Source organism: Coregonus lavaretus (genome assembly GCF_964263955.1).
Source record: "Coregonus lavaretus genome assembly, chromosome: 3".
Classification (NCBI taxonomy): Eukaryota; Metazoa; Chordata; class Actinopteri; order Salmoniformes; family Salmonidae; genus Coregonus; species Coregonus lavaretus.
Window position 1 is genome coordinate 444,310 of NC_139990.1, and position 26,747 is coordinate 471,056.

Consider the following 26,747-nt stretch of genomic DNA (forward strand, 5'->3'; position numbering starts at 1 on the left):
TGTACTTTAACTTTTTCTACCTGAGGACCCATTAGTGATTTCAGTAACTTTATCTACCTGAGGACCCATAGTGACTTCAGGAACTTTGTTAATTTGCTTGTCTTTAATTGTTTCTTTACAAATCAAATCAAAGTTTATTGGTTGTCTACACAGATTTGCAGATGTTATCGCAGGTGCAGCAAAATGCTTGTGTTTCTAGCTCCAATAGTGCAGTAATACCTAACAATACACACATAATCCAAAAAGTAAAAATAAAGAAATTAAGAAATATCAGATCGAGCAATGTCAGTCCGGACTATACAGTATATTTATATATATACACTGTATACACTACCGGTCAAAAGTTTTAGAACACCTACTCATTCAAAGGTTTTTCTTAATTTTTACTATTTTCTACATTGTAGAATAATAGTGACGACATCAAAACTATGAAATAAATAACACATGAATCATGTAGTAACCAAAAAAGTGTTAAACAAATAAAAATATATTTGAGATTCTTCAAATAGCCACCCTTTGCCTTGATGACAGCTTTGCACATTCTTGGCATTCTCTCAACCAGCTTCGTGAGGTAGTCACCTGGAATGCATTTCAATTAACAGGTGTGCCTTCTTAAAAGTTAATGTGTGGAATTTATTTCCTTCTTAATGAGTTTGAGCCAATCAGTTGTGTTGTGACAAGGTAGGGGGGTATACAGAAGATAGAATCATTTGGTAAAAGACCAAGTCCATATTATGGCAAGAACAGCTCCAATAAGCAAAGAGAACCGACAGTCCATCATTACTTTAAGACATGAAGGTCAGTCAATACGGAACATTTCAAGAACTTTGAAAGTTTCTTCAAGTGCAGTCGCAAAAACCATCAAGCGCTATGTTGAAACTGGCTCTCATGAGGACCGCCACAGGAATGGAAGACCCAGAGTTACCTCTGCTGCAGAGGATAAGTTCATTAGAGTTACCAGCCTCAGAAATTTCAGCCCAAATAAATGCTTCACAAAGTTCAAGTAACAGACACATCTCAACATCAACTGTTCAGAGGGGACTGTGTGAATCAGGCCTTCATGGTCAAATTCCTGCAAAAAAAAACACTACTAAAGGACACCAATAAGAAGAAGAGACATGCTTGGGCCAAGAAACACGAGCAATGGACATTAGACCGGTGGAAATGTATCCTTTGGTCTGGAGTCCAAATTTGAGATTTTTGGTTCCTCCGCATGTGTATTTCCCACTGTGAAGCATGGAGGAGGGGGTGTTGGGGTGCTTTGGTGGTGACACTGTCTGAGATGGTTTGGGATGACTCGGACTGCAGAGTGAAGGAAAAGCAACCAACAAGTGCTCAGCATATGTGGGAAGTCCTTCAAGACTGTTGGAAAAGTATTCCAGGTGAAGCTGGTTGAGAGAATGCCAAGAGTGTGCAAAGCTGTCATCAAGGCAAAGGGTGGCTATTTGAAGAATCTCAAATATAAAATATATTTTGATTTGTTTAACTCTTTTTTTGGTTGCTACATGATTCCATATGTGTTATTTCATAGTTTTGATGTCTTCACAATTATTCTACAATGTAGAAAATAGTAAAAAATAAAGAAAAACCTTTGAATGAGTAGGTGTTCTAAAACCTTTGACAGATAGCGTATACAGTACCAGTCAAAAGTTTGGACACACCTACTCATTCAAGGGTTTGTATACTCAGTTTATAATGGTGTGTATAGACATCATGGACAGTATATGACTAGAAAAAGGTGTGTACAGCAGTAGTTATATATAAATTAGCCATGACTACAATACAGTATTATGAATACTATACATATAAAGTGGGTAAAACAGTATGGGAACATTACTTTATTATCACGTCAGGTTGTCTACAACTTGAAATACTCTGTTGAATGCAAATATACATATTTCTCTTGTCCCTCCCCAAAGCATGTTAGGGGGCGGGAGGAATTTGAATGGGAAGGTGTAGACTTGAAAACCTGCTGGACTTTACTTTCAGTTTCACAGTACAAAGGTTCGTCCACAGCAACTTTTTTTCTTCGCTTTTCATTCTCTCTCTCTCTCTCTCTTTCCTTGGGGTAGATAAGTGCTAGAGCCAACGCTAACGTGTGGGATTTCTGTTTACACAGCCACCATGGAGGAGGAAGTGGGAATCCCTGTCCCGTTCAAGTACCCCGCCTCTGACTTCTTGTTGACTGTCAGTGGTCTGTTGTTTTTTCTCATAGATGTGGTACTAGACGTGTTGGCGGTGGTGTCTTTTTACCGACAAGAGGCCTACGTGTTCATGGGAATGCTGGTGTTTCTACTACTGGGCTCCTCAGCCCTGGTCCAGGCTTTCAGCTGGCTGTGGTACCACTATGACAAGGACAGGACTGAGACCAGGACAGAGAGCCTTGTGAAGAGCCTCCGCTCCCTCAAGATCCTCCATGTGTTCCAGATGGGAGTCTACCTCAGGTTCAGTTAAACTTTGTTGACTAAACTTGATGTTGAACTGTGAACAGAAACAGCCACAGACTGTGTTTATAACCTAAATAACTTGTTTCACCAGTGGTGGAAAAGGTACCCAATTGTCATACTTAAGTAAAAGCAAAGATCCCTTAATAGAAAATGACTAAAGTAAAAGTGAAAGTCACCCAGTAAAATACTACTTGAGTAAAAGTCAAAAAGTATTTGTTTTTAAATATACTTAAGTATCAAAAGTAAATGTAATTGCTAAAATATACTCAAATATCAATAGTAAAAGTATAAACCATTTCAAATTCCTTATATAAGCAAACCAGACAGCACCATTTTCTTGTTTTATTTAATTCACAGATAGCCAGGGGCTCACTCCAACACTCAGACATCATTTAGAAATGAAGCATTTAAGTAGTACTTTAAAGTATTTTTACTTAAGTACTTTGCACCACTGGTTTTCACAATCCTTATGAGCTTTAAGTCTGGCAAGCAAGGCTCCTTTAAGAATTTGGTTGCTTTATGTGTTTCCATCTCACCTCAAGGCGGAAACACCTTTGTAACCAAACTCCTTTCTAGAATATAAAATGAAGATAGTTATTATATTCACTGTGAATCCCGTGTATAAAATCCAAAAATATAAAATGGGTGCGGCTGTCATTTTAGATACGCTGGTGTGGTGAGGATCTCGATATGTGGCTTCTGCTGTGGAAAGCGTTACACGGAGGGCGATGCTGTATTTCTGACCCATGACCTCAACATGCTGCGCCTCATCGAGACCTTCTCTGAGAGCGCCCCACAGCTTGTCCTCATGCTTACCATCATCATCCAGAGGGGAGAGGTGGAGCCCATCACAAGTACGTACAAGCAAACAAACATATCATTAATTAGAACACAAAGACCTAGAGGTACAGTTGAAGTCGGAAAGTTTACATACGCTTAGGTGGGAGTCATTAAAACTCGTTTTTTTCAACCACTCCACAAATTTCTTGTGAACAAACTATAGTTTTGGCAAGTCGGTTAGGACATCTGCTTTGTGCATGACACAAGTAATTTTTCCAACAATTGTTTACAGACAGATTATTTCACTTATAATTCACTGTATCACAATTCCAGTGGGTCAGAAGTTTACATACGCTAAGTTGACTGTGCCTTTAAACAGCTTGGAAAATTCCAGAAAATTATGTCATGGCTTTAGAAGCTTCTGATAGGCTAATTGACATAATTTGAGTCAATTGGAGGTGTACCTGTGGATGTATTTCAAGGCCTACCTTCAAACTCAGTGCCTCTTTGCTTGACATCATGGGAAAATCAAAAGAAATCAGCCAAGACCTCAGAAAAATAATTGTAGACCTCCACAAGTCTGGTTCATCTTTGGGAGCAATTTCCAAATGCCTGAAGGTACCACGTTCATCTGTACAAACAATAGATTGGCGGGGCACGCGTAGACAAGATGGCGTATTGAATAGAAATCGGTACAAAACACCTCAAGATAAAAACATAATATTCAAAATCAGTAAGTTAGACTAAATATTAGCATTTCATATATTCGCAGCTAATATAATTCAATCTGGATAATAACACAAAACAGATCATAAGGCTAGAGAAATATATCGACAAATATTCCAACAACACGCAACACCCAAACATGACTGAAGACAAGCGTGGAGAGCCGATCCCCAAAAGGAAACGCGACTCATCGACTGATACAGATGATATATGCTTTTCACCACTGGGTCTGGTAAGTGTGGAAAGCGACCTGTTGAAGTCGATAAATGACAAATTGGGCATACTAGAATTGGTCAGTAAGGACGTAAAAGAGTTGAAAGCGAGTCTTCAAATGAGTGACGAAAAAGCTTTGGTAATGGAGAAAGAAACCAAAAAATTAAAAGTGACTCAAATGGAAACTGACGTTAGGGAACTAAAAAAGGAGAACAACCTTCTGAGAGAAGCCTTACTAGACATCCAAACTAGATCGATGAGGGAAAATCTAGTACTTACGGGTATTCAGGAAAAGGAGGGAGAAATAACAGAGAATATTATGAAGGACTTCCTCCAAAATGGCGTAGCAGTGCGTCGTGGTTTTATTCTGTGTCCTAGTGTAAATATCCAGTTTCTTGTTTTTTTTGTCTATTTTGTATATATTTCTCAATTTTACTTTTCATTCTTTAACTAACTATACTTTCCTGCAACCCGCCTCACCCAACGTGGAAAGGATTCTATTATTTCTTTATAACTTTCATCAAGAACCTTAAGCTGAAACTAGTGTAGCTGCAACTGAATGGCTACTTGCTATTAGTCACCGTTAGCATCTTCACCATTGTCCGTGGCCTACACTATCCACCAGCCAGTACTAGCTCTAGCCTGGACAATTCGTCGGCCAGTCTGCACAGCGTGCTATCGACCCAGAGCTTATCGGACTTTCTGCCGGAATCACTGGACCCTAGCGCCGGATCATCGCAACCAGCTAGCTAGCTGCAACCTGTTGTTGGCTAATTACCATTGCCCCATAGCAAGCACCAGTTAGCCTTGAGCTAGCCTCAGGCCCATCTCCCGGCTATCTACCTCTCTGTCAACCGGACGGGACCTCCTAGTGTTGACACTGAGCCCCGCCGATCCAACACGACTGGTTTGCCGACGAAATCGTCTGATGTGGTTTCAACAGGCTTCCCGTTGCGACGACCACGAAGATCCATCTGCTAGCCCCGGCCCGCTAGCACACGCAAACTACAACTGTACTCCCTGCTAGCTGTGCTGAAGCACCAATTTGAACTGCTCTCGGACTCACATATTGCTGTTCACTGGACCTTATGATCACTCAGCTGCACAGCTGATGCCTGCTGGACTGTTCCTTTACACGGTACCCTGTCCTGTTTATCTGTTTAGCCTCAGCCCAAACTTTATCGCTATTACCAGTTGTTGTCTTAGCTCTCTCTAATAACACCTGTGATTGCTTTATGCCTCTCTCCCATGTCAATATGCCTTGCCTATTGCTGTTTGGGTTAGTTCTTACTATACAATTTCACTGTAGAACCCCTAGTCCCTCTCAAACTGCCTCAAATAGTTCCTTTGTTCCACCCCCCATACACGCCGAGACCGGCTCAATCGGTGCCTCCAGTGATGCTATCTCTTTCATTGTTACCCAACGCTTAGGTTTACCTCAACTGTACTCATATCCTTCCATATCCTTTTCTGTACATAATGCCCTGAATCTTTTCTACAACGCCCGGAGAACTGCCCCCTTTATTCTATGTACCCAACGCACTAGAAGACCAGTTCTTAAAGCCTTTAGTCGTATCCTTATTCTAGTCCTCCTCTGTTCCTCTGGTGATGTAGAGGCGAACCCAGGCCCTGCAGCCCCCAGTATCACTCCTACTCCCCAGGAGCTATCATTTGTTGACTTCTGTAACCGTAAAAGCCTTGGTTTTCTGCACATAAATATCAGAAGCCTCCTTCCTAAGTTTGAGTTATTCACTGCGTTAGCACACTCCGCCAACCCTGATGTTCTAGCAGTGTCTGAATCCTGGCTTAGGAAGGCCACCAAAAATTCTGAAATTTACATCCCCAACTATAACATTTTCCGTCTAGATAGAACTGCCAAAGGGGGTGGAGTTGCAATCTACTGTAGAGATAGCCTGCAGAGCTCTATCATACTATCCAGGTCTGTGCCCAAACAGCTTGAGCTTCTACTTCTAAAAATCCACCTTTCAATAAATAAATCTCTCACTGTTGCCGCTTGCTACAGACCCCCCTCAGCCCCCAGCTGTGCCCTGGACACCATATGTGAATTGATTGCCCCCCATCTATCCTCAGAGTTCGTACTGCTTGGTGACCTAAATTGGGATATGCTTAACACCCCGGCCTTCCTACAATCTAAACTAGATGCCCTCAATCTCACACAAATCATCAACGAACCTACCAGGTACAACCCTAAATCCGTAAACATGGGTACCCTCATAGATATCATCCTGACTAACTTACCCTCTAAATACACCTCTGCTGTCTTCAACCAGGATCTCAGCGATCACTGCCTTATTGCCTGCGTCCGTAACGGGTCCGCGGTCAAACGACCACCCCTCATCACTGTCAAACGCTCCCAAAAACACTTCAGCGAGCAGGCCTTCCTAATTGACCTGGCCCAGGTATCCTGGATGGATATAGATCTCATTCCGTCAGTAGAGGATGCCTGGTTGTTCTTTAAAAGTAATTTCCTCTCAATCTTAAATAAACATGCCCCATTCAAAAAATACAGAACTAAGAACAGATATAGCCCCTGGTTCTCCTCAGACTTGACTGCCCTTGACCAGCACAAAAACATCCTGTGGCGTACTGCATTAGCATCAAATAGCCCCCGCGATATGCAACTTTTCAGGGAAGTTAGGAACCAATATACACAAGCAGTTAGGAAAGCAAAGGCTAACTTTTTCAAACAGAAATTTGCATCCTGTAGCACTAACTCCAAAAAGTTTTGGGACACTGTAAAGTCCATGGAGAATAAGAGCACTTCCTCCCAGCTGCCCACTGCACTGAGGCTAGGAAACACTATCACCACCGATAAATCTACAATAATCGAGAATTTCAACAAGCATTTTGCTACGGCTGGCCATGCTTTCCACCTGGCTACCACTACCCCGGCCACCAGCTCTGCACCCTCCGCTGCAACTTGCCCATGCCCCCCCCGCTTCTCCTTCACACAAATCCAGACAGCTGATGTTCTGAAAGAGCTGCAAAATCTGGACCCCTACAAATCATCTGGACCCCTACAAATCATTTCTTTCTAAAAATAGCCCCCGAAATTGTCGCAACCCCTATTACTAGCCTGTTCAACCTCTCTTTCGTAACGTCTGAGATCCCCAGAGATTGGAAAGCTGCCGCGGTCATCCCCCTCTTCAAAGGGGGTGACACTCTAGATCCAAACTGTTACAGACCCATATCCATCCTGCCCTGCCTTTCGAAAGTTTTTGAAAGCCAAGTTAACAAACAGATCACCGACCATTTCGAATCCCACCGTACCTTCTCCGCTATGCAATCCGGTTTCCGAGCTGGTCATGGGTGCACTTCAGCCACGCTCAAGGTCCTAAACTATATTATAACCGCGATCGATAATAGACAGTACTGTGCAGCCGTTTTCATCGACCTGGCCAAGGCTTTCGACTCTGTCAACCACCGCATTCTTATTGGCAGACTAAATAGCCTTGGTTTCTCAAATGACTGCCTCGCCTGGTTCACCAACTACTTCTCAGATAGAGTTCAATGTGTCAAATCGGAGGGCCTGTTGTCTGGACCTATGGCAGTCTCTATGGGGGTGCCACAGGGTTCAATTCTTGGGCCAACTCTTTTCTCTGTGTATATCAATGATGTCGCTCTTGCTGCTGGTGACTCTCAGATCCACCTCTATGCAGACGACACCATTTTGTATACATCTGGCCCTTCATTGGACACTGTGTTAACAAACCTCCAAACGAGCTTCAATGCCATACAACACTCCTTCAGTAGCCTCCAACTGCTCTTAAACACTAGTAAAACTAAATGCATGCTCTTCAACCGAACGCTGCTTGCACCCGCCCACCCGACTAGAATCACTACTCTCGACGGGTCTGACCTAGAGTATGTGGACAACTACAAATACCTAGGTGTCTGGTTAGACTGTAAACTCTCCTTCCAGACACATTAAGAATCTCAAATCCAAAGTTAAATCCAGAATCGGTTTCCTATTTCGCAACAAAGCCTCCTTCACTCATGCTGCCAAACATGCCCTTGTAAAACTGACTATCCTACCGATCCTTGACTTCGGCGATGTCATTTACAAAATAGCCTCCAACACTCTACTCAGCAAATTGGATGTAGTCTATCACAGTGCCATCCGTTTTGTCTCCAAAGCCCCATATACTACCCACCACTGTGACCTGTACGCTCTTGTTGGCTGGTCCTCACTACATATTCGTCGCCAAACCCACTGGCTCCAGGCCATCTATAAATCACTGCTAGGCAAATCCCCGCCTTATCTTAGCTCATTGGTCACCATAGCAACACCCACCCGTAGTATGCGCTCCAGCAGGTATATCTCACTGGTCATCCCCAAAGCCAACACCTCCTTTGGCCGCCATTCCTTCCAGTTCTCTGCTGCCAATGACTGGAACAAATTGCAAAAATCTCTGAAGGTGGAGACACATATCTCCCTCACTAACTTTAAGCATCAGTTGTCAGAGCACCTTACCGATCACTGCACCTATACACAGCCCATCTGAAATTAGCCCGCCCAACTACCTCATCCCTATATTGTTATTTATTTTGCTCATTTGTACCCCAGTATATCTATTTGCACATCATCTCTTGCACATCTATCATTCCAGTGTTAATACTAATTGTAATTATTTTGCACTATAGCCTATTTATTGCCTTACCTCCATAACTTGCTACATTTGCACACACTGTATATATATTTTTCTGTTGTATTTTTGACTTTATGTTTTGTTTTACCCCATATGTAACTCTGTGTTGTTGTTTTTATCGCACTGCTTTGCTTTATCTTGGCCAGGTCGCAGTTGTAAATGAGAACTTGTTCTCAACTGGCTTACCTGGTTAAATAAAGGTGAAATAAATAAATAAATAAAATAAAATACAGCGCTACAAATCCCACTCGAGGCTGTCGATAAAATCCATCTCGAACGTGTACATCGTTTCGGAAAAAGAGGACAGAAATATGAGCGCCCAATCGTTGCCAAATGTGCTTTTTTTAAGGATAAAGCTATGGTGAAAAGCCTAGGAAAAAGACTTGCTGGCACGAAAATAGGCATGAATGATCAGTTCCCGAGGGAGATTGTAGAAAGGCGCAAAGTTCTGTATCCAATCTTCAAGGAAAACAGATTAAAAGGGAAACGTGTTGCACTCGTGGTGGATAAATTATATATTGACAACAAAATGTTCAGAGACACAAAGACTACTCCATGGCTATTCTAAAAGTTGTAATAGAGGAGTCAAATATTGGAGCACCTGATACTAGCAAGGGGATTGTAATATTAAATAACATTTATAGTAAGTATAGTATTTTATAAAAGGATAAAACTATATAACAAGCAGAATAATACATATTTAAATAAAAATAATTAGAACATGGCTTTTTTGGCGGGAGGTTGTTGTTTTGGCGGATGGTTGTTGTGGTTGGTCCTGTGTTCTCTCTGGCGTCCTTTCCCCCTTGCGGCAGATGTGGATGCGGGTGCGTTTGCACGCTCGGCCCATTTCTTCCGCAGTCAACCATGTGGTGTGCATTTTTGTGTTTGAAAAGGTGCGGCGTTAAGTGAGTGAGAGGGGAAATGGTTGCATATCCCAGAGCCGACCGGGGGTCTATGAGCAGGGGTAGTGAGAGAGAGCTTTCAATTTTGTGTAGATGAGGGATGTACATTTTTAAATATAGTATACATCTAATCTAATTTTTCATTGTCCTATCATGATGGAAAGATCCCTAACCCTATAACCTGGACACCCACCTGAGCGACCCATACACCAAAGAGAAGTTCCCATCTCTTTTATGGACCTGCTGTGAATATGCAGCCTAAACAGAGAAATAAATGCGGTCAGAGACCTACTTGAGCAGCACCACCCCCTCAAGATTCTGAGCCTGCCTGGCAGGGTTGGTCCTACAAAGCCAGAGCCCCCTGATGGGAGAGCATAATATACAAGGAAATTCTCAAAGCTGCTAATGAGAACCTTGACGACCTTTTACCTAGCCAGTGGGGATTCCGGTGGGGTACGCCCACCCAGGTAGTGGCAGTGCTGGCAACACTGGCTGCAGTAACCCATGGGGAGGGGGTCACACTCGGACAATCAGAGAGGGGGTTTATCATTGTGGCCCAGGTGGCACAAAATAATCAAAGGTCTGACCGCATGGAGATGCTTGGGAAAATGGTTACAACAGGGGATCAGAGTGTTTGTGTCTCAGGTGAAGAGGGTGGATCACCTAGGACTTGACATAGATTAAGTAGATTAATCAAATCTCACATTGTTATCAATTTCTGCTCAATCTGCATGCTTTCTCAATCAGCTTTAACTGTATGTGCACTCGTAAATCAAGTTATTTCTCGAGTTGGGCTCAACAGCCGTTGAGTATCTGATTTTATGGTGGATTGTGGAGGAGGGGGGTTGAGTGTGTTGGAGTATGTGCGTGTGTGCTTGTCTGACATCTGTTGTGGGGGGGTGGGGATGTTGGGGGGGAGGGGGGGGGGGTATGGGATGGACCACGGGAATTATTTGCTAGGATAATAATTGCTTGTCAATGAATTAAATGTAATACAATGGTAATCCGGGTTATATGTTAGAATCCTACGCGTGAACTGCCGACATTATTACGCATATTAATTGATAATGATGGAAAATAGGATATGCATAATTAAAAAAAAATAGTTATAGATATACAGTGAGCTCCATAATTCATTGGACAGTGACCATTGTTTTGTTATTTTGGTTCTGTACTCTAGCACTTTGAGTTTGAAAGGATACAATGACAATGAGCGTGAAGTGCAGACTGTCAGCTTTAATTTGAGGGTATTTTCATACATATCGGATGAACCATTTAGAAATGACAGCACCTTTTGTACATGGTCCCCCCATTTTAAGGTACTACAAGTATTTGTTAAATTGGCTTCACAGATGTGTGTCGTTAGGCAGGTGTATTAATTTGTGTCGTTAGTGAATGCAGGAGAGCTGTTGATGAATAGTAATGATTCTAGACGTTGCTATTGCCTTTGGAGGTTGTTATTGGGGTGTGACAACATGAGGAAGACAGCAGTGTCGATGCAAATGAAGTTGGCCGTCATAAGGCTCAGAAATGAAAATCAATCATTCAGGAACATTGCAAAAACCCTGGCCATGCCCAAGTCAACAGTTTTGTTCATCATTAACAAGAAAAAAACAACCGGTGAACTCAATTATGTCAAAAGACCCGGTAGACAGAGGAAGACCACTGTAGTGGATGACCGGAGAATACTCTCTATGGTGAAGAAAAAAACCCTGATAACAGCCCAACAGATCAAAAACACTCTCCTGGATGCAGGTGTAGATGTGTCAAAGTCTACCATACGCAGAAGACTACACCAGCAGGACTACAGAGGGTACACTACAAGATGCAAACCACTGATAAGCCTGAAGAACAGAAAGGCAAGATTACAGTTTGCTAAAAAGCACCTAAAAGAACCCTAAGAGTTCTGGAAAAAAATATTGTGGACAGATGAGACAAAGATTAACATGTACCAGAGTGATGGAAAGACAAAAGTGTGGAGAAAAAAAAGAAATGCCCATGATCCAAAGCATACCACCTCATCCATGAAACATGGTGGAGGGGGTGTTATGGCTTGGGCCTGTATGGCTGCCAGTGGAACAGGCTCACTTGTCTTCATCGATGATGTGACTGCAGACAGAAGTAGAACAATGAATTCTGAAGTCTACAGAAATATTTTATCTGCTCAGATAAAACCAAATGCCTCCAAACTCATTGGACGGCACTTAATCACGCAACAAGACAATTACCCTAAACATACTGCTAGAGCAACAAAGGGGTTTTTGATGGCCAAAAAGTGGAAAAACCTTGACTGGCCGAGTCAATCACCAGATCTGAATCCAATTGAACATGCATTTTACATGCTGAAGAGGAGACTTAAGGCAATAAGTCCCCGAAACAAGCAGGAACTGAAGATGGCTGCAGTACAGGCCTGGCAGAGCATCACCAGGGAAGATACCCAGCGTCTGGTGATGGCGATGCATCGCAGACTTCAAGCAGTCATTGCATGCAAAGGATATGCGACCAAATATTAACAATGATTACTTTATTCTACATTATGTTAAACTGTCCAATGTTTTTTGATGCCCGAAAATGGGGGGGACCATGTACAAAAGCTTCTATAATTCGTAAACGGTTCATCCGATATGTATGAAAATACCCTCAAATTAAAGCTGACAGTCTGCACTTCACCCTCATTGTCATTGTATCCTTTCAAACTCAAAGTGCTAGAGTACAGAACCAAAATAACAAAAGAATGGTCACTGTCCAGTGAATTATGGAGCTCACTGTATATATACAGTGGGGAAAAAAAGTATTTAGTCAGCCACCAATTGTGCAAGTTCTCCCACTTAAAAAGATGAGAGAGGCCTGTAATTTTCATCATAGGTACACGTCAACTATGACAGACAAATTGAGAAAAAAAAATCCAGAAAATCCCATTGTATGATTTTTAATGAATTTATTTGCAAATTATGGTGGAAAATAAGTATTTGGTCACCTACAAACAAGCAAGATTTCTGGCTCTCACAGACCTGTAACTTCTTCTTTAAGAGGCTCCTCTGTCCTCCACTCGTTACCTGTATTAATGGCACCTGTTTGAACTTGTTATCAGTATAAAAGACACCTGTCCACAACCTCAAACAGTCACACTCCAAATTTCACAATGGCCAAGACCAAAGAGCTGTCAAAGGACACCAGAAACTAAATTGTAGACCTGCACCAGGCTGGGAAGACTAAATCTGCAATAGGTAAGCAGCTTGGTTTGAAGAAATCAACTGTGGGAGCAATTATTAGGAAATGGAAGACATACAAGACCACTGATAATCTCCCTCGATCTGGGTTTCCACGTAAGATCTCACCCCGTGGGGTCAAAATGATCACAAGAACGGTGAGCAAAAATCCCAGAACCACACGGGGGGACCTAGTGAATGACCTGCAGAGAGCTGGGACCAAAGTAACAAAGCCAACCATCAGTAACACACTACGCCGCCAGGGACTCAAATCCTGCAATGCGAGACGTGTCCCCCTGCTTAAGCCAGTACATGTCCAGGCCCGTCTGAAGTGCATTTGGATGATCCAGAAGAGGATTGGGAGAATGTCATATGGTCAGATGAAACCAAAATATAACTTTTTGGTAAAAACTCAACTCGTCATGTTTGGAGGACAAAGAATGCTGAGTTGCATCCAAAGAACACCATACCTACTGTGAAGCATGGGGTTGGAAACATCATGCTTTGGGGCTGTTTTTCTGCAAAGGGACCAGGACAACTGATCCGTGTAAAGGAAAGAATGAATGGGGCCATGTATCGTGAGATTTTGAGTGAAACCCTCCTTCCATCAGCAAGGGCATTGAAGATGAAACGTGGCTGAGTCTTTCAGCATGACAATGATCCCAAACACACCGCCCGGGCAACGAAGGAGTGGCTTCGTAAGAAGCATTTCAAGGTCCTGGAGTGGCCTAGCCAGTCTCCAGATCTCAACCCCATAGAAAATCTTTGGAGGGAGTTGAAAGTCTGTGTTGCCCAGCGACAGCCCCAAAACATCACTGCTCTAGAGGAGATCTGCATGGAGGAATGGGCCAAAATACCAGCAACGGTGTGTGAAAACCTTGTGAAGACTTACAGAAAACGTTTGACCTGTGTCATTGCCAACAAACGGTATATAACAAAGTATTGAGAAACTTTTGTTATTGACCAAATACTTATTTTCCACCATCATATGCCAATAAATTCATAAAAAATCCTACAATGTGATTTTCTGGAATTTTTTTTCTCATTTTGTCTGTCATAGTTGACGTGTACCTATGATGAAAATTACAGGCCTCTCTCATCTTTTGAAGTGGGAGAACTTGCACAATTGGTGGCTGACTAAATACTTTTTTTCCCCACTGTATATAGAGGTGAAAGCATTGGAAATGCTTTTGGCGGTTAATCTGCTTCTGTTTTGTGGGTGGCACTGTGTGCTGTTTTCGATGGATGGGTCCTGGCCTCTCGGGGCCTTAGGGATCCGTAGGGACGTGGGTGGGATGCTGATCACTGGGATGACGGCTCAACTTGGGATGGGGAGGGGCTTTAGCGGGGGAATTAGTGGAGAACAATTGAAGGGTTACTCCGTAGCAATGCAAATATCACGGTACAGCTATATGGACACTCAATCATTACGCTATTTTTTTATTGGTAAATTTACAAACATATATAATGATAAATAGACTTGAAACTTGTATCTCATTATGGTGTATGGTGAAATAAGTATAGCCAGTTATAATTGTAATGGCTTAGCTGATAATAACAAAAGAAGAACAATATTTACATGGCTCAAAGAGAAGGAATATAATATCTATTGTATACAGGAAACTCATTCAACAATTCGAGATGAAGTTGCGTGGAAAAAAGAATGGGGGGGGGGAAATATACTTCTCCCATGGGCAAAGAAATTCAAAAGGGGTGATGATATTAATTAATAGTAATTTCGATCCGAATGTGCAAATTGTCCAAATAGATACGCAAGGTAGATGGATTATTTTAAATATGTTATTGGACCATAAACAGATATGGCTCATTAACCTTTACGAACAAAATAATGATGATCCACAATTCTTTGACATTATATATAATAAATTATCAAGCCTGCAAGCAACTCAAGACAATATTATTATGGTGGGGGATTATAATACTGTTTTAAATAGCTCAATGGGCCGTAAAGGAAATCACACCACAAACAATCACCCACATGCTCTTAAGGAAATTGTGAATGTCATGGATACATTAGAACTAGTAGATATATGGAGGCTTAAATATACTGATCTAGTGAGATATACATGGCGGAGACTCAATCAAGCTAGTCGTCTTGACTTCTTTCTTATCTCATTCTCGTTGGCACCAAAAGTAAAAAAAAGTGTTGATAGGGGACAGAATGCGGTCGGACCATCATATAATAGGCATATACATTACTCTTACTGAATTTCCACGTGGGCGAGGATATTGGAAATTTAATCAAAGCCTATTGGATGATAATTTATTTATAATTAGAACAAAGGAATTTATAATGGACTTTTTCCAACATAACATAGGTACAGCGAATCCCCTTATTGTATGGGACACCTTTAAATGTGCCTTTAGAGGCCATGCAATTCAGTACTCAATTCAGTACAAAACAAAAGCAATTTAGGTCAAAAGAGTTTATACTAAGAAAGGAAATAGAAAGTCTAACAGAACAGATAGATGGCAATAAAAACTGTAACATAGAGGCTCAGAATAAATTAGAGGAAAAACAAAAAGAAATGGAGAAACTTATTCAAGAAAGATTAAGTGTAATATATTATAAAAATAAAGCAAACTGGATGGAATATGGGGAAAAATGCACAAAATTCTTTTTTAATCTTCAACATAGGAATGCTACCAAAAATAACTTAATGAAACTGGTTACAATTGACGGAGTCACCCATAATTCACCAAATGATATTTTGAAGGAAGAAACAAAGTACTTTAAACATATGTTTTCTTTTCAGTTGCCTCCATCTCCTCTAACTGAAGCTAATTGTAGAGATTTTTTTCTATTGATAATGTCAAATTAACAGCCACACAGAAAGACTCATGTGAAGGTGAAATTACAGAGGAGGAACTTCTGGATGCAATTAAAGACTTTAAGTCCGGGAAAACTCCAGGGTTGGATGGCATACCAGTCGAGGTATACCAAACCTTTTTTGATATACTAAGAGGACCGTTATTAGCAGGATACAAGTGGAAAATATAAAGAAAGGGGAGTGTATATATATAAAAACAAAACATGGGGGATTGGAAGTGATGCAGACAATTACATTGATAGAAGATACAATCTATCTGCAATATTAAGCTGATCCATCCCCCCCAAAAATGAAAAAAATGAAGAAGAAAAAATGGAAAAAAATAGATAGAAAAAATTAATTAATTAAAAATTTTAGAATAAAAAAAAAATACAATACTATACAAGTATAAACACCATGGGACCACGCAGCCGTCATCCCGCTCAGGAAGGAGACACGTTCTGTCTCCTAGAGATTAACGTACTTTGGTGCGAAAAGTGCAAATCAATCCCAGAACAACAGCAAATGACCTTGTGAAGATGCTGGACTAAACAGGTACAAAAGTATCTATATCCACAGTAAAACACGTCCTATATCGACATAACCTGAAAGGCCGCTCAGCAAGGAAGAAGCCACTGCTCCAAAACCGCCATAAAAAAGCCAGACTACGGTTTGCAACTGCACATGGGGACAAAGATCGTACTTTTTGGAGAAATGTCCTCTGGTCTGATGAAACAAAAATAGAACTGTTTGGCCATAATGACCATCGTTATGTTTGGAGGAAAAGGGGGTGGCTTGCAAGCCGAAGAACACCATCCCAACCGTGAAGCACGGGGGTGGCAGCATCATGCTGTGGGGGTGCTTTTCTGCACGAGGGACAGGTGCACTTCACAAAATAGATGGCATCATGAGGAAGGAAAATTATGTGGGTATATTGAAGCAACATCTCAAGACATCAGTCAGGAAGTTAAAGCTTGGTCGCAAATGGGTCTTCCAAATGGACAATGACCCCAAGCATACTTCCTTAGTTGTGGCAAAATGGCTTAAGGACAACAAAGTCAAGGTATTGGAGTGGCCATCACAAAGCCCTGACCTCAATCCTATAGAAACTGTGTGGGCAGAACTGAAAAAGCGTGTGCGAGCAAGGAGGCCTACAAACCTGACTCAGTTACACCAGCTCTGTCGGGACGAATGGGCCAAAATTCACCCAACTTATTGTGGGAAGCTTGTGGAAGGCTACCTGAAATGTTTGACCCAAGTTAAACAATTTAAAGGCAATGCTACCAAATACTAATTGAGTGTATGTAAACTTCTGACCCACTGGGAATGTGATGAAATAAATAAAAGCTTAAATAAATAATTCTCTCTACTATTATTCTGACATTTCACATTCTTAAAATAAAGTGGTGATCCTAACTGACCTAAGACAGGGAAGTTTTACTAGGATTAAATGTCAGGAATTTTGAAAAACTGAGTTTAAATGTATTTGGCTAAGGTGTATGTAAACTTTAGACTTCAACTGTATATCTGGTGGATATAAGTGATATGTAACTAGGCCCCAGATTTTTCCATGGTCAGGTCGTTTGTTTAGGAAAAACTCCTTTAAGAGGTGACTGACTCCAAACCTGATGATACATTTTTATAATTCCTTTCATTGACAGTTTACTTGTTATAACATCCTGAATTTATGTTTTGTCTCTTCCTCAGTCTTAAAGGCACTTGGTTCAGTGTCTGCCATCGCCGTCAGCGTGACCATGTACCACCGCTCCCTGCGTTCCTTCCTCCCAGACAAGGCCAAGCAGGGCTGGTGCTCCTCAGTGGTCTTCTTCATGTGGAACCTGCTCCTGATTGGTCCACGCGTGGCAGCAGTCGCCCTCTTCACCTCGGTCTTCCCCTGCTTCATCGCTGCCCACTTCCTGTCTTCCTGGATGGTTCTATTTTTCTTCGTCTTGCGACTGAAGACGGACTTCATGGAGAGCGCCGGCGGAGAATGGCTCTACCGGGCCACCGTAGGTCTCATCTGGTACTTCAGCTGGTTCAACGTGGCGGAGGGGCACACCAGGTGGCAGAGCACCTTCTACCACACCTGGATAGGAGTGGATATTGGGATGCTTTGTGGTCTTTGGGTGTGGCAGATGAGCAAGAACCCTCCATATTTTGAACTGCCCCTAGATCCTTATGTCATCCTTGGCATTATGATCTCACTCTACATAGCTGGGCTCTGTCTTAAGGTGATATACTACAAATTCTGTCACCCAAAGATTACAAAGCTGGGAGAAGTTGAGTATCACCTTGAGCCGAGGTCGGAGGAGGTCCCCACAGATGGGGATGTAGTTGACTCTGGGTTAATGAACCGTAGTAGGGGTCTTACAGAGCCCGTCAGAACCTACTTAGGCCCTCCGGAACCGGCCGTCAGGATCAATAACAGGATGAGGAATTTAGCTGATAACTTCTACTCTTAATCCGGATTATCAGATGCCTCCTACACATTGAGAAGACTGTATGGGCTTGTTCAACATTGTAGCCGACAACCCAGCCAGGCGACTGCCGACTGACTGATCTACAAATCACCTTGCATCATAAATAACTACTCATTATTTGTAGATCAGTCAGTCAGAATTGACCCACAATGAGTAAAATTTACCCACAATGAGTAAAGGGTCTGTCGGTTTACGATCCATCCGTGTACTTGATTAATTCATCAATCAATTAATTAATCAACGACACTAATTAGTAAGGAACTCCCCTCACCTGTTTGTATATAGGTCTTAATTGAAAGGAAAAAAACAAACTCAGTGGAACGAGTCCTACTTAAATGAACCATCTCTACAGTGTGACACACTAAATGTTAGCAGGGTGTGCACTCTGTCAGGACTAGACGGTAAAAACCTTCAGGGGATCTCAGAATGGGATTTTAACAGTGCAGTTCTGAGTGAACGTTTCCTTGGTCTTCGTGTGTACAGTCGTGGTCAAACGTTCTGAGAATGACACAAGTATCGGTCTTCACAAAGTTCGCTGCTTCAGTGTTATGAGATATTTTTGTCAGATGTTACTGTGGTATACTGAAGTATAATTACACACATTCCATAAGTGTCAAAGGATTTTATTGACAATTACGTTAAGTTTATGCAAAGAGTCAATATTTGCAGTGTTGACCTTTCTTTTTCAAGACCTCTGCAATACGCCCTGGCATGCTGTCAATTAACTTCTGGGCCACATCCTGACTGATGGCAGCCCATTCTTGCATAATCAATGCACAGGATTGGCCACAAATTCTCAATGGGATTAAGATCTGTGGAGTTTCCTGGCCATGGACCCAACATTTCGATGTTTTGTTCCCCGAGCCACTTAACACTTTTGCCTTATGGCAAGGTGCTCCATCATGCTGGAAAAGGCATTGGTCGTCACCAAACTGTTCTTGGATGGTTGGGAGAAGTTGCTCTCGGAGGATGTGTTGGTACCATTCTTTATTCATGGCTGTGTTCTTAGGCCAAATTGTGAGTGAGCCCACTCCCTTGGCTGAGAAGCAACCCCACACATGAATGGTCTCAGGATGCTTTACTGTTGGCATGACACAGGAGTGATGGTAGCGCTCACCTTGTCTTCTCCGGACAAGGTGTTTTCCGGATGCCCCAAACAATCGGACAGGGGATTCATCAGAGAAAATGACTTTACCCCAGTCCTCAGCAGTCCAATCCCTGTACCTTTTGCAGAATATCAGTCTGTCCCTGATGTTTTTCCTGGAGAGAAGGGGCTTCCTCGCTGCCCTTCTTGACACCAGGCCATCCTCCAAAAGTCTTCGCCTCACTGTGCGTGCAGATACACTCACATCTGCCTGCTGCCATTCCTGAGCAGCTGAATCAACTTTAGGAGACGGTCCTGGCGCTTGCTGGACTTTCTTGGGCGCCCTGACGCCTTCTTCACAACAATTGAACCTCTCTCCTTGAAGTTCTTGATGATCCGATAATTGGTTGATTTAGGTGCAATCTTACTAGCAGCAATATCCTTGCCTGTGAAGCCCTTTTTGTGCAAAGCAATGATGACGGCACGTGTTTCCTTGCAGGTAACCATGGTTAACAGAGGAAGAACAATGATTTCAAGCACCACCCTCCTTTTAAAGCTTCCAGTCTGTTATTCTAACTCAATCAGCATGGCAGAGTGATCTCCAGCCTTGTCCTCGTCAACACTCTCACCTGTGTTAACGAGAGATTCACTGACATGATGGCAGCTGGTCCTTTTGTGGCAGGGCTGAAATGCAGTGGAAATGTTTTTTGGGGATTAAGTTCATTTTCATGGCAAAGAGGGACTTTGCAATTAATCTGATCTCTCTTCATGACACTCTGGAGTATATGCAAATTGCCATCATCAAAACTGAGGCAGCAGACTTTGTGAAAATTAGTATTTGTGTCATTCTCAAAACTTTTGACCACGACTGCAGTGTTCTGGACTGCCTGATTTTCATGTGTGTGATGCGAATGTGATCCTTTTTGTACAGTGATGCCAAAGGCACATTTCCATCACGGATGGACCAAGTTATATTCTTTCTTTCCCAAAGGTACTTTTCCCATACAGCTGCTGGCGAGGTTCTGAAGTCTAAAGTTAGACGACGTACAGTATTTTTGTTTTATTGTTACATTCTGCTGTAAATTATGTATGCATGCACTAAAACACTGACAATGAAACCAGGCACCTTTCAAAGTACTTTTATTTGTATTTACACTACCATGAGTATTGTTAATGTACACAGGACAACCTTATTGGGCCTTCAACAGTGTTCCGGTCCCATACAGAAAAGTGGGGTGGGAAAACACATGAGTCAGTTATACACCACATGACCGAAAGTATGTGGACACCTGCTCGTCGAACATCTCATTCCAAAATCATGGGCATTAATATGGTGTTTGTGTCCCCCGGTAGTAAGTATTGCAACCAAGGACACGGTTTTTACACGCTTCAGCACTCGGCGGTCTCGGCTGAGCCGTTGTTGCTCCTAGACGTTTCCACTTCACAATAACAGCACTTACAGTTGACCGGGGCAGCTCTACCAGGGCAGAAATTTGACAAACTGACTTGTTGGAAAGGTGGCATCCTATGACGGTGCCACGTTGAAAGTCACTGAGCTCTCCAGTAAGGCCATTCTACTGCCAATGTTTGTCTATGGAGATTGCATGGCTGTGTGCTCGATTTTATACACCTGTCAGCAACGGGTGTGGCTGGAATAGCAGAATCCACTAATTTGAAGGGGTGTCCACATACTTTTGTATATATAGTGTAAGTTTCAACGTCTTAATTTGAGCCAGATATATCCCTACAAAGTACATGATCAAGTTGAGCCAGATGTATCCGTACAAAGCTATGTACCTTCATAGCATTCGACAGTTGAATTATTACAACAGAAAAACGAAACATTTCTACATGACAGCCAACACAGACTGGTCAAAATGCACTTCAACAAACGGTTTGTTAAGAGCATATAAATGGTACATAGTTCTTGGCCTTGAACACAAATCCAAGGGATGCATAAAACAGTCCCATCCCCGACTAATAAGTAAAAAAAAATAAAATAATCCAGAATCATGCTCTTTATTAGCAACAGAGTACTTTAAAACAGAAACCATCACTGATTGAAATAAATGCACTGTAAACACCTTCCATGACAACAAAAAAACTAAATCATACCAACCAAAAAGGTGAAAAAAAACACTAGAGATGTGATCAGCACAATGATGACAATGTTTTTGGTTGGGGTAGATTGATTTCCATGACGTAAGATATTCAAGATGTAGGTCGGAGGATCAGGATTGGCTGATTTTTTTATATTCACATCTCTGACAAAATAAACGTGTGGAAACAGACCGTAATATGAATGTGCAGTCAGTCAATTAAAGACACCGGTCTGTCTGTCAACCTCACAAAATTCCATGTCCAGGACAACCTTTCATTCCAAGGGGATCTAATTCATCATTTTTACAATGCTTACATTCTCTCAACTCCATTAGGTAGAAACATGTACTGTTTCGGACAAACATACTGTAACCTCTACTTTATACATGTGCATGGTTGAGATGTGATTGTCTAAGCAGTGAAAACAAGACAGCGACTCAAAAAAATGCTAAAATAATCAACACTTAAGGTGGTGACAGCAGGGATTAAGTTTTCAACAAGGAGAAGGATGCTCTGACTTAGTGGGCAAAGCTGTGACTCGTTTTCAACAAAGGAGAAGGATGCTCTGACTTAGTGGGCAAAGCTGTGACTCGTTTTCAACAAAGGAGAAGGATGCTCTGACTTAGTGGACAAAGCTGTGACTCGTTTTCAACAAAGGAGCAGGATGCTCTGATTTAGTGGACAAAGCTGTGACTCGTTTTCAACAAAGGAGAAGGATGCTCCGATTTAGTGGACAAAGCTGTGACTCGTTTTCAACAAAGGAGAAGGATGCTCTGACTTAGTGGACAAAGCTGTGACTCGTTTTCAACAAAGGAGAAGGATGCTCTGACTTAGTGGACAAAGCTGTGACTCGTTTTCAACAAAGGAGAAGGATGCTCTGACTTAGTGGGCAAAGCTGTGACTCGTTTTCAACAAAGGAGAAGGATGCTCTGACTTAGTGGACAAAGCTGTGACTCGTTTTCAACAAAGGAGAAGGATGCTCTGACTTAGTGGGCAAAGCTGTGACTCGTTTTCAACAAAGGAGAAGGATGCTCTGACTTAGTGGACAAAGCTGTGACTCGTTTTCAACAAAGGAGAAGGATGCTCTGACTTAGTGGACAAAGCTGTGACTCGTCTTGAGTGTTTCAGCTGTAACATTTATGCGTCTGCAAAACAATCAAAAAAAGAATTACACTAAAAACTGTAAAAGGGAAAATGACATTCACATAGTAACCATTTCCGTGTTACCGACGGTTAAAAATAAAAGTTACCGATTGGTTAAAAATAAAAGGTTTCAGCAGATTAACGACAAGTATAAAAAAGGTAGGCGTAGTAAAATAAAGACGACAACCATGTTTGATCATGCGTTTAACACATCGTAAGCATTTCCTGTAGAGATGACGCATGTATATATTACATTGATGGTTAGAAAGGCACAGTATACATATGCACAGACACTCAAAACAAATACACAAATAAAACATTCTTAATGATCAAGCTGCAAGTGTGTGTCAAAATGATCATCTCCTTTTAGGCTCAGTATTGTTCAGTCGTATATCTCACATGGACCAGGGATCAATAATATCTACCCTCGAACCACCTCTTGACCAGCTACATGCAGCAACAAAATGTCCCTTGAAATACAGGCTAGTTAGTTAACAGGCATTCCCCCGAGCAGAAATTTATTGCACAGTCATTCCTGGTGTTTTCCAATGTGTATAATGACAAGGGTAGACTGACTACACTGCACACAGACAGTGGCGGTATCTTCTGGGCTGCAGTGCTGCACAATCATTAGCACATTTAGAGGTGATTCCCCAATACACCACCACTATGGTAACCAGCACTATGGTAACCAGCACTATGGTAACCAGCACTATGGTAACCAGCAACATTGGTAACCAGCACTATGGTAACCAGCACTATAAAATAATGGGGTTTTGTCTGACCCTCACGATTCAAATGGAGGAAAATCAACTAGAGATTGATTCTACAACAGAGACCTAGAAACATTTCCATTGATCAATGACAACAGTTGATCTTTGTGATGCAAATATTTCTGTCATGTTGTGAGGAAATCGGGATCACCTTGGCCAGGCAAACCTCAGGTGACTTCTTGGTCCAACACAATAACAGATAACAATTCCACTGTATCTAACATAACGTGATTGCATTGTGCGATTTGCTATTCCCTTCCAGCCAACTGCTTTTAAATGCTCATTGTCAAGTTAAGTCTCTTTGCAGGAATTCAAGGACACGTATGGCTGTGCTCTGAGGAACAAGTTATCCCAAGGAGAGGTTTCTTCTAAAGGTTATGTATACATGTACACACGTTCACATCAGCATCATGCTGAAGAAGATGCACATTGTTTTCGAAGGCCCATCCTTGGCTTCTTAAATTAAATTGATAGAAAGGCCTGGTTTGGCTTGTCTTATGCTGAACTACACAGCAACCTGGCGTCCTTAATATCATGCAGTGGAATACAGCTTAGTTAGGGTCTTCATTGAGTCCTTCTGACCACACATCAGTTTGTTATGTAAAAAGACCACAGAAGTCAGTTAGGCTGTTTGAAGTCTGTGACACAGTGGAGAGGTCAGGACAGCGGAGGTCTCTATGGAGAACACGTCAGTACCGTTAGTGAACTAGTAGAAAGGTAACATCCAGAAGGTCATTCCTAAGTAGCCGGTGTTTGTCTGTCTGTCAGTGTCTGTCGGTCGGTCGGTGTCTGTGTGTCGGTCGGTGTCTGTCGACCAAGTTTCCCTTTGTGTCTAACCTGTGTCGGTCTGTCGGTTGGTCTGTCTCTGTGTCAGTCTGTCGGTTGGTCTGTGTCTGTGTGTCGGTCGGTCGGTGTCTGTTGGTCTGTGTCTGTCTGTTGGTTGGTCTGTGTCTGTTGGTCGGTTGGTGTCTGTGGACCAAGTTTCCCTTTGTGTCTAACCTCCACTCCTTCCGCTCTACAGGAAGTCTAGTTCCAGGGCTTGATGGAGGGATACCAGGTCCCCGTGGGTGGTGATGCGCCAGAAAGGCATGTTGTGCTGCAAAGACCGAGCAGGGAGACGTCATGAGAAACCACCAGAGTCAAATCAATACTCCAAGACTTATTTACTGCAGTGCTGAGTGTAAGTGGTGAATAGCAGAAGTACTTGGGCCCCGATTCCGACCCGAATTAATCGCGCATAAATGGAACGTAATTCCTTTTTTCTCTCTAAGCGTATTCTGACCTGGAACTTAAGCATCAGAATAGGATGCTATTCACCCACTATTCCTTCAGGGTTGAGATCTAATACATGAAGGTGTGGCGGAGGCGTGTCTACAGATACGCCGTATTCTGACCTGGAACTTCATTCCATTATAATTCCACCACCTTCATGCACGAGGAAACCATGAATAAGGTCGAGCGAACCTGCCGCTTCCAAGTGGGAAAAAGCATCTACTTTATTTTATATAGGCTATAAATAGCTGTGTCGTTACTCAGAATTTTAATTGTGTGCGCTCATAATTTGCGTGGATTAAATTTGGACACCCAAGCTATAGGCCTCTATAGGGCTGAACCTGCAGAGCTGATGTATGCGCATTACAATGTTTTAATTATACCCGGGCTTTTCTCCGTTTTATTTTACAATTTGTATCATGTAAAAATATTAGCCACTATAAGGAGCCACCGTCAGTAATACCCACATATATTTATAACGGTCACTTTAGTATTAGTTTTAAATTTGTAGTTTACATTTTGCGTCATTCCCATTCCGTGTACCTTTCCTTCCTCTGTCGCTTGCATCAGTGGATCATATTAGGCTAACGTTGTGCAATAATAATGGGACATGTAGCCTATTTGAATCTTTATGGAACTCGGACCACACGTATCAGTTTAAACCTGGAGCCCGGTTCATGATGACTGGACCGTTGTCAGAACAGTTCCACGATAAGCGAGAATTAGGGTCGATTTATAGGATTATTTTTCTACAATAATCCACCTTCCAGTAGTTCATGGATTGAATCAAACCACTATTTTTAATTCATCAATATATTTTGTGCGTCAAGGCTCTCCAAACCAGTTTGTTTTATGATTCATACATACTTTCCTAACCCTGAAATGTGACTAAATAATCTACAAGATCAGAGTGTTTTTAAATCTACCAGTTGGTGCTGAAACAGAGACCAAGATGCATAGATGTCTTTCTTTCATTGATCCCTGTAGGTGCACCGATTTTTAAAGGGATGGCTTAAGATAATTGTACTGAAAACCCTATTGAATGAAAACTCCACGAGAAAATCTGTTGGCCAGCAAGTGGGATGGTTTTCAGCGGTCGATTTTACATTTATTCATCGCGCGCAAGGGAACCACACCTGCAAAGCCTGATACGCGCCTTCATAAGGTAAGTCTGAATACCAACTACTGAGAAGTGCGTGGAAATGGCATGCGTAAGCAAGGCCTCATTTCCTTAAGTCAGAATCGGGGCCTTGGTGAACAGCAGAAGTACTTGACATACTGTATGCAACACCGAATAATTACTCCCGGCTGTTTGGTTCAGTCTTAATAACTTGCCAAAATGCTTTGATCGTACGTGCAACCCTAAAAGTGTTTCCCAAATGCACATACTGCACTAAGCCTACCTGTTTGGCTGCCAATTCCTCGTCACGGCTGTCTCCTATCACCACATAGGTCACATTCTTCCCAAAGCGAGACACGATGCGCTCAAAGCAGCTCTCTTTCCCTACGGAAAGACCACAGGAAAAGCAACTCTGGAGTTAATCAATTTCATCCAACTTGGATCAAATACAAATCTTTCAAATTTTGGCAAGGAGGTCCTTTATCTACTTCCCCAGTGTCAGATGAACTTGTCGATACCATCTTTATGTGTCTCTGTGTCCAGTACGAAGGAAGTTAGAGGTAGTTTTGCGAGCCAATGCTAATTAGTGTTAGCGCAATGACTGGAAGTCTATGGTATCAGCTAGCGTGCTAGTAGATAAAGGGCCACATTGCCAAAATCCCAAAGCATCCCTTTAAACCCAAAAGCTAAGTAAAACACATGTTGAGGTCAGTGTGTGCCGTGCCGTGCGTGTGAGTGGTTTGGTTTACCGATCTTGGTGGCACTATAGATGTTCTCTATGGGGAAGACGTCCCCCAGACCATAGAGCAACACCTTGGCCAGAGCAGGTACGAGCTGGGTGGTCGTCACCAGGACATTCATACCCTTACCCCTGTGGACACGTGAGACACGTGAGAAGAGAGCAAAGACACACAAAAAAACTCCACTACTATATATACACACACGGTCTGACCTAAATAAAACCATCTAGTTAAAAACTGTAAGATGAGAATACACT

General features: G+C 42.2%; 2 protein-coding genes across 2 annotated transcripts in view; one reads left to right on the forward strand and one right to left on the reverse strand.

The window, feature by feature from the left end:
* Positions 1-1,993: 1,993 nt before the first annotated feature.
* LOC311120397 (XK-related protein 8-like) lies at positions 1,994-20,465 on the forward strand. The gene is made up of 3 exons (XM_084157843.1): positions 1,994-2,444; positions 3,111-3,301; positions 17,486-20,465. Exons 1-3 carry the CDS (start codon positions 2,125-2,127, stop codon positions 18,238-18,240), a joined length of 1,266 nt encoding a protein of 421 aa, XP_084013969.1. The 5' UTR covers positions 1,994-2,124; the 3' UTR covers positions 18,241-20,465.
* Positions 20,466-21,630: 1,165 nt separating this feature from the next.
* Positions 21,631-26,747, reverse strand: part of LOC311120386 (protein phosphatase EYA3-like) — a 39,843-nt gene continuing 34,726 nt past the window's right edge. The window contains exons 16-18 of the mRNA XM_084157842.1: positions 26,500-26,621; positions 26,034-26,134; positions 21,631-24,454 (exon numbers count right to left, since the gene is read on the reverse strand). Of these exons, the coding sequence (XP_084013968.1) occupies positions 24,374-24,454; positions 26,034-26,134; positions 26,500-26,621 (304 nt within the window). The 3' untranslated portion in view covers positions 21,631-24,373. The remainder of the gene's footprint in view (positions 24,455-26,033; positions 26,135-26,499; positions 26,622-26,747) is intronic.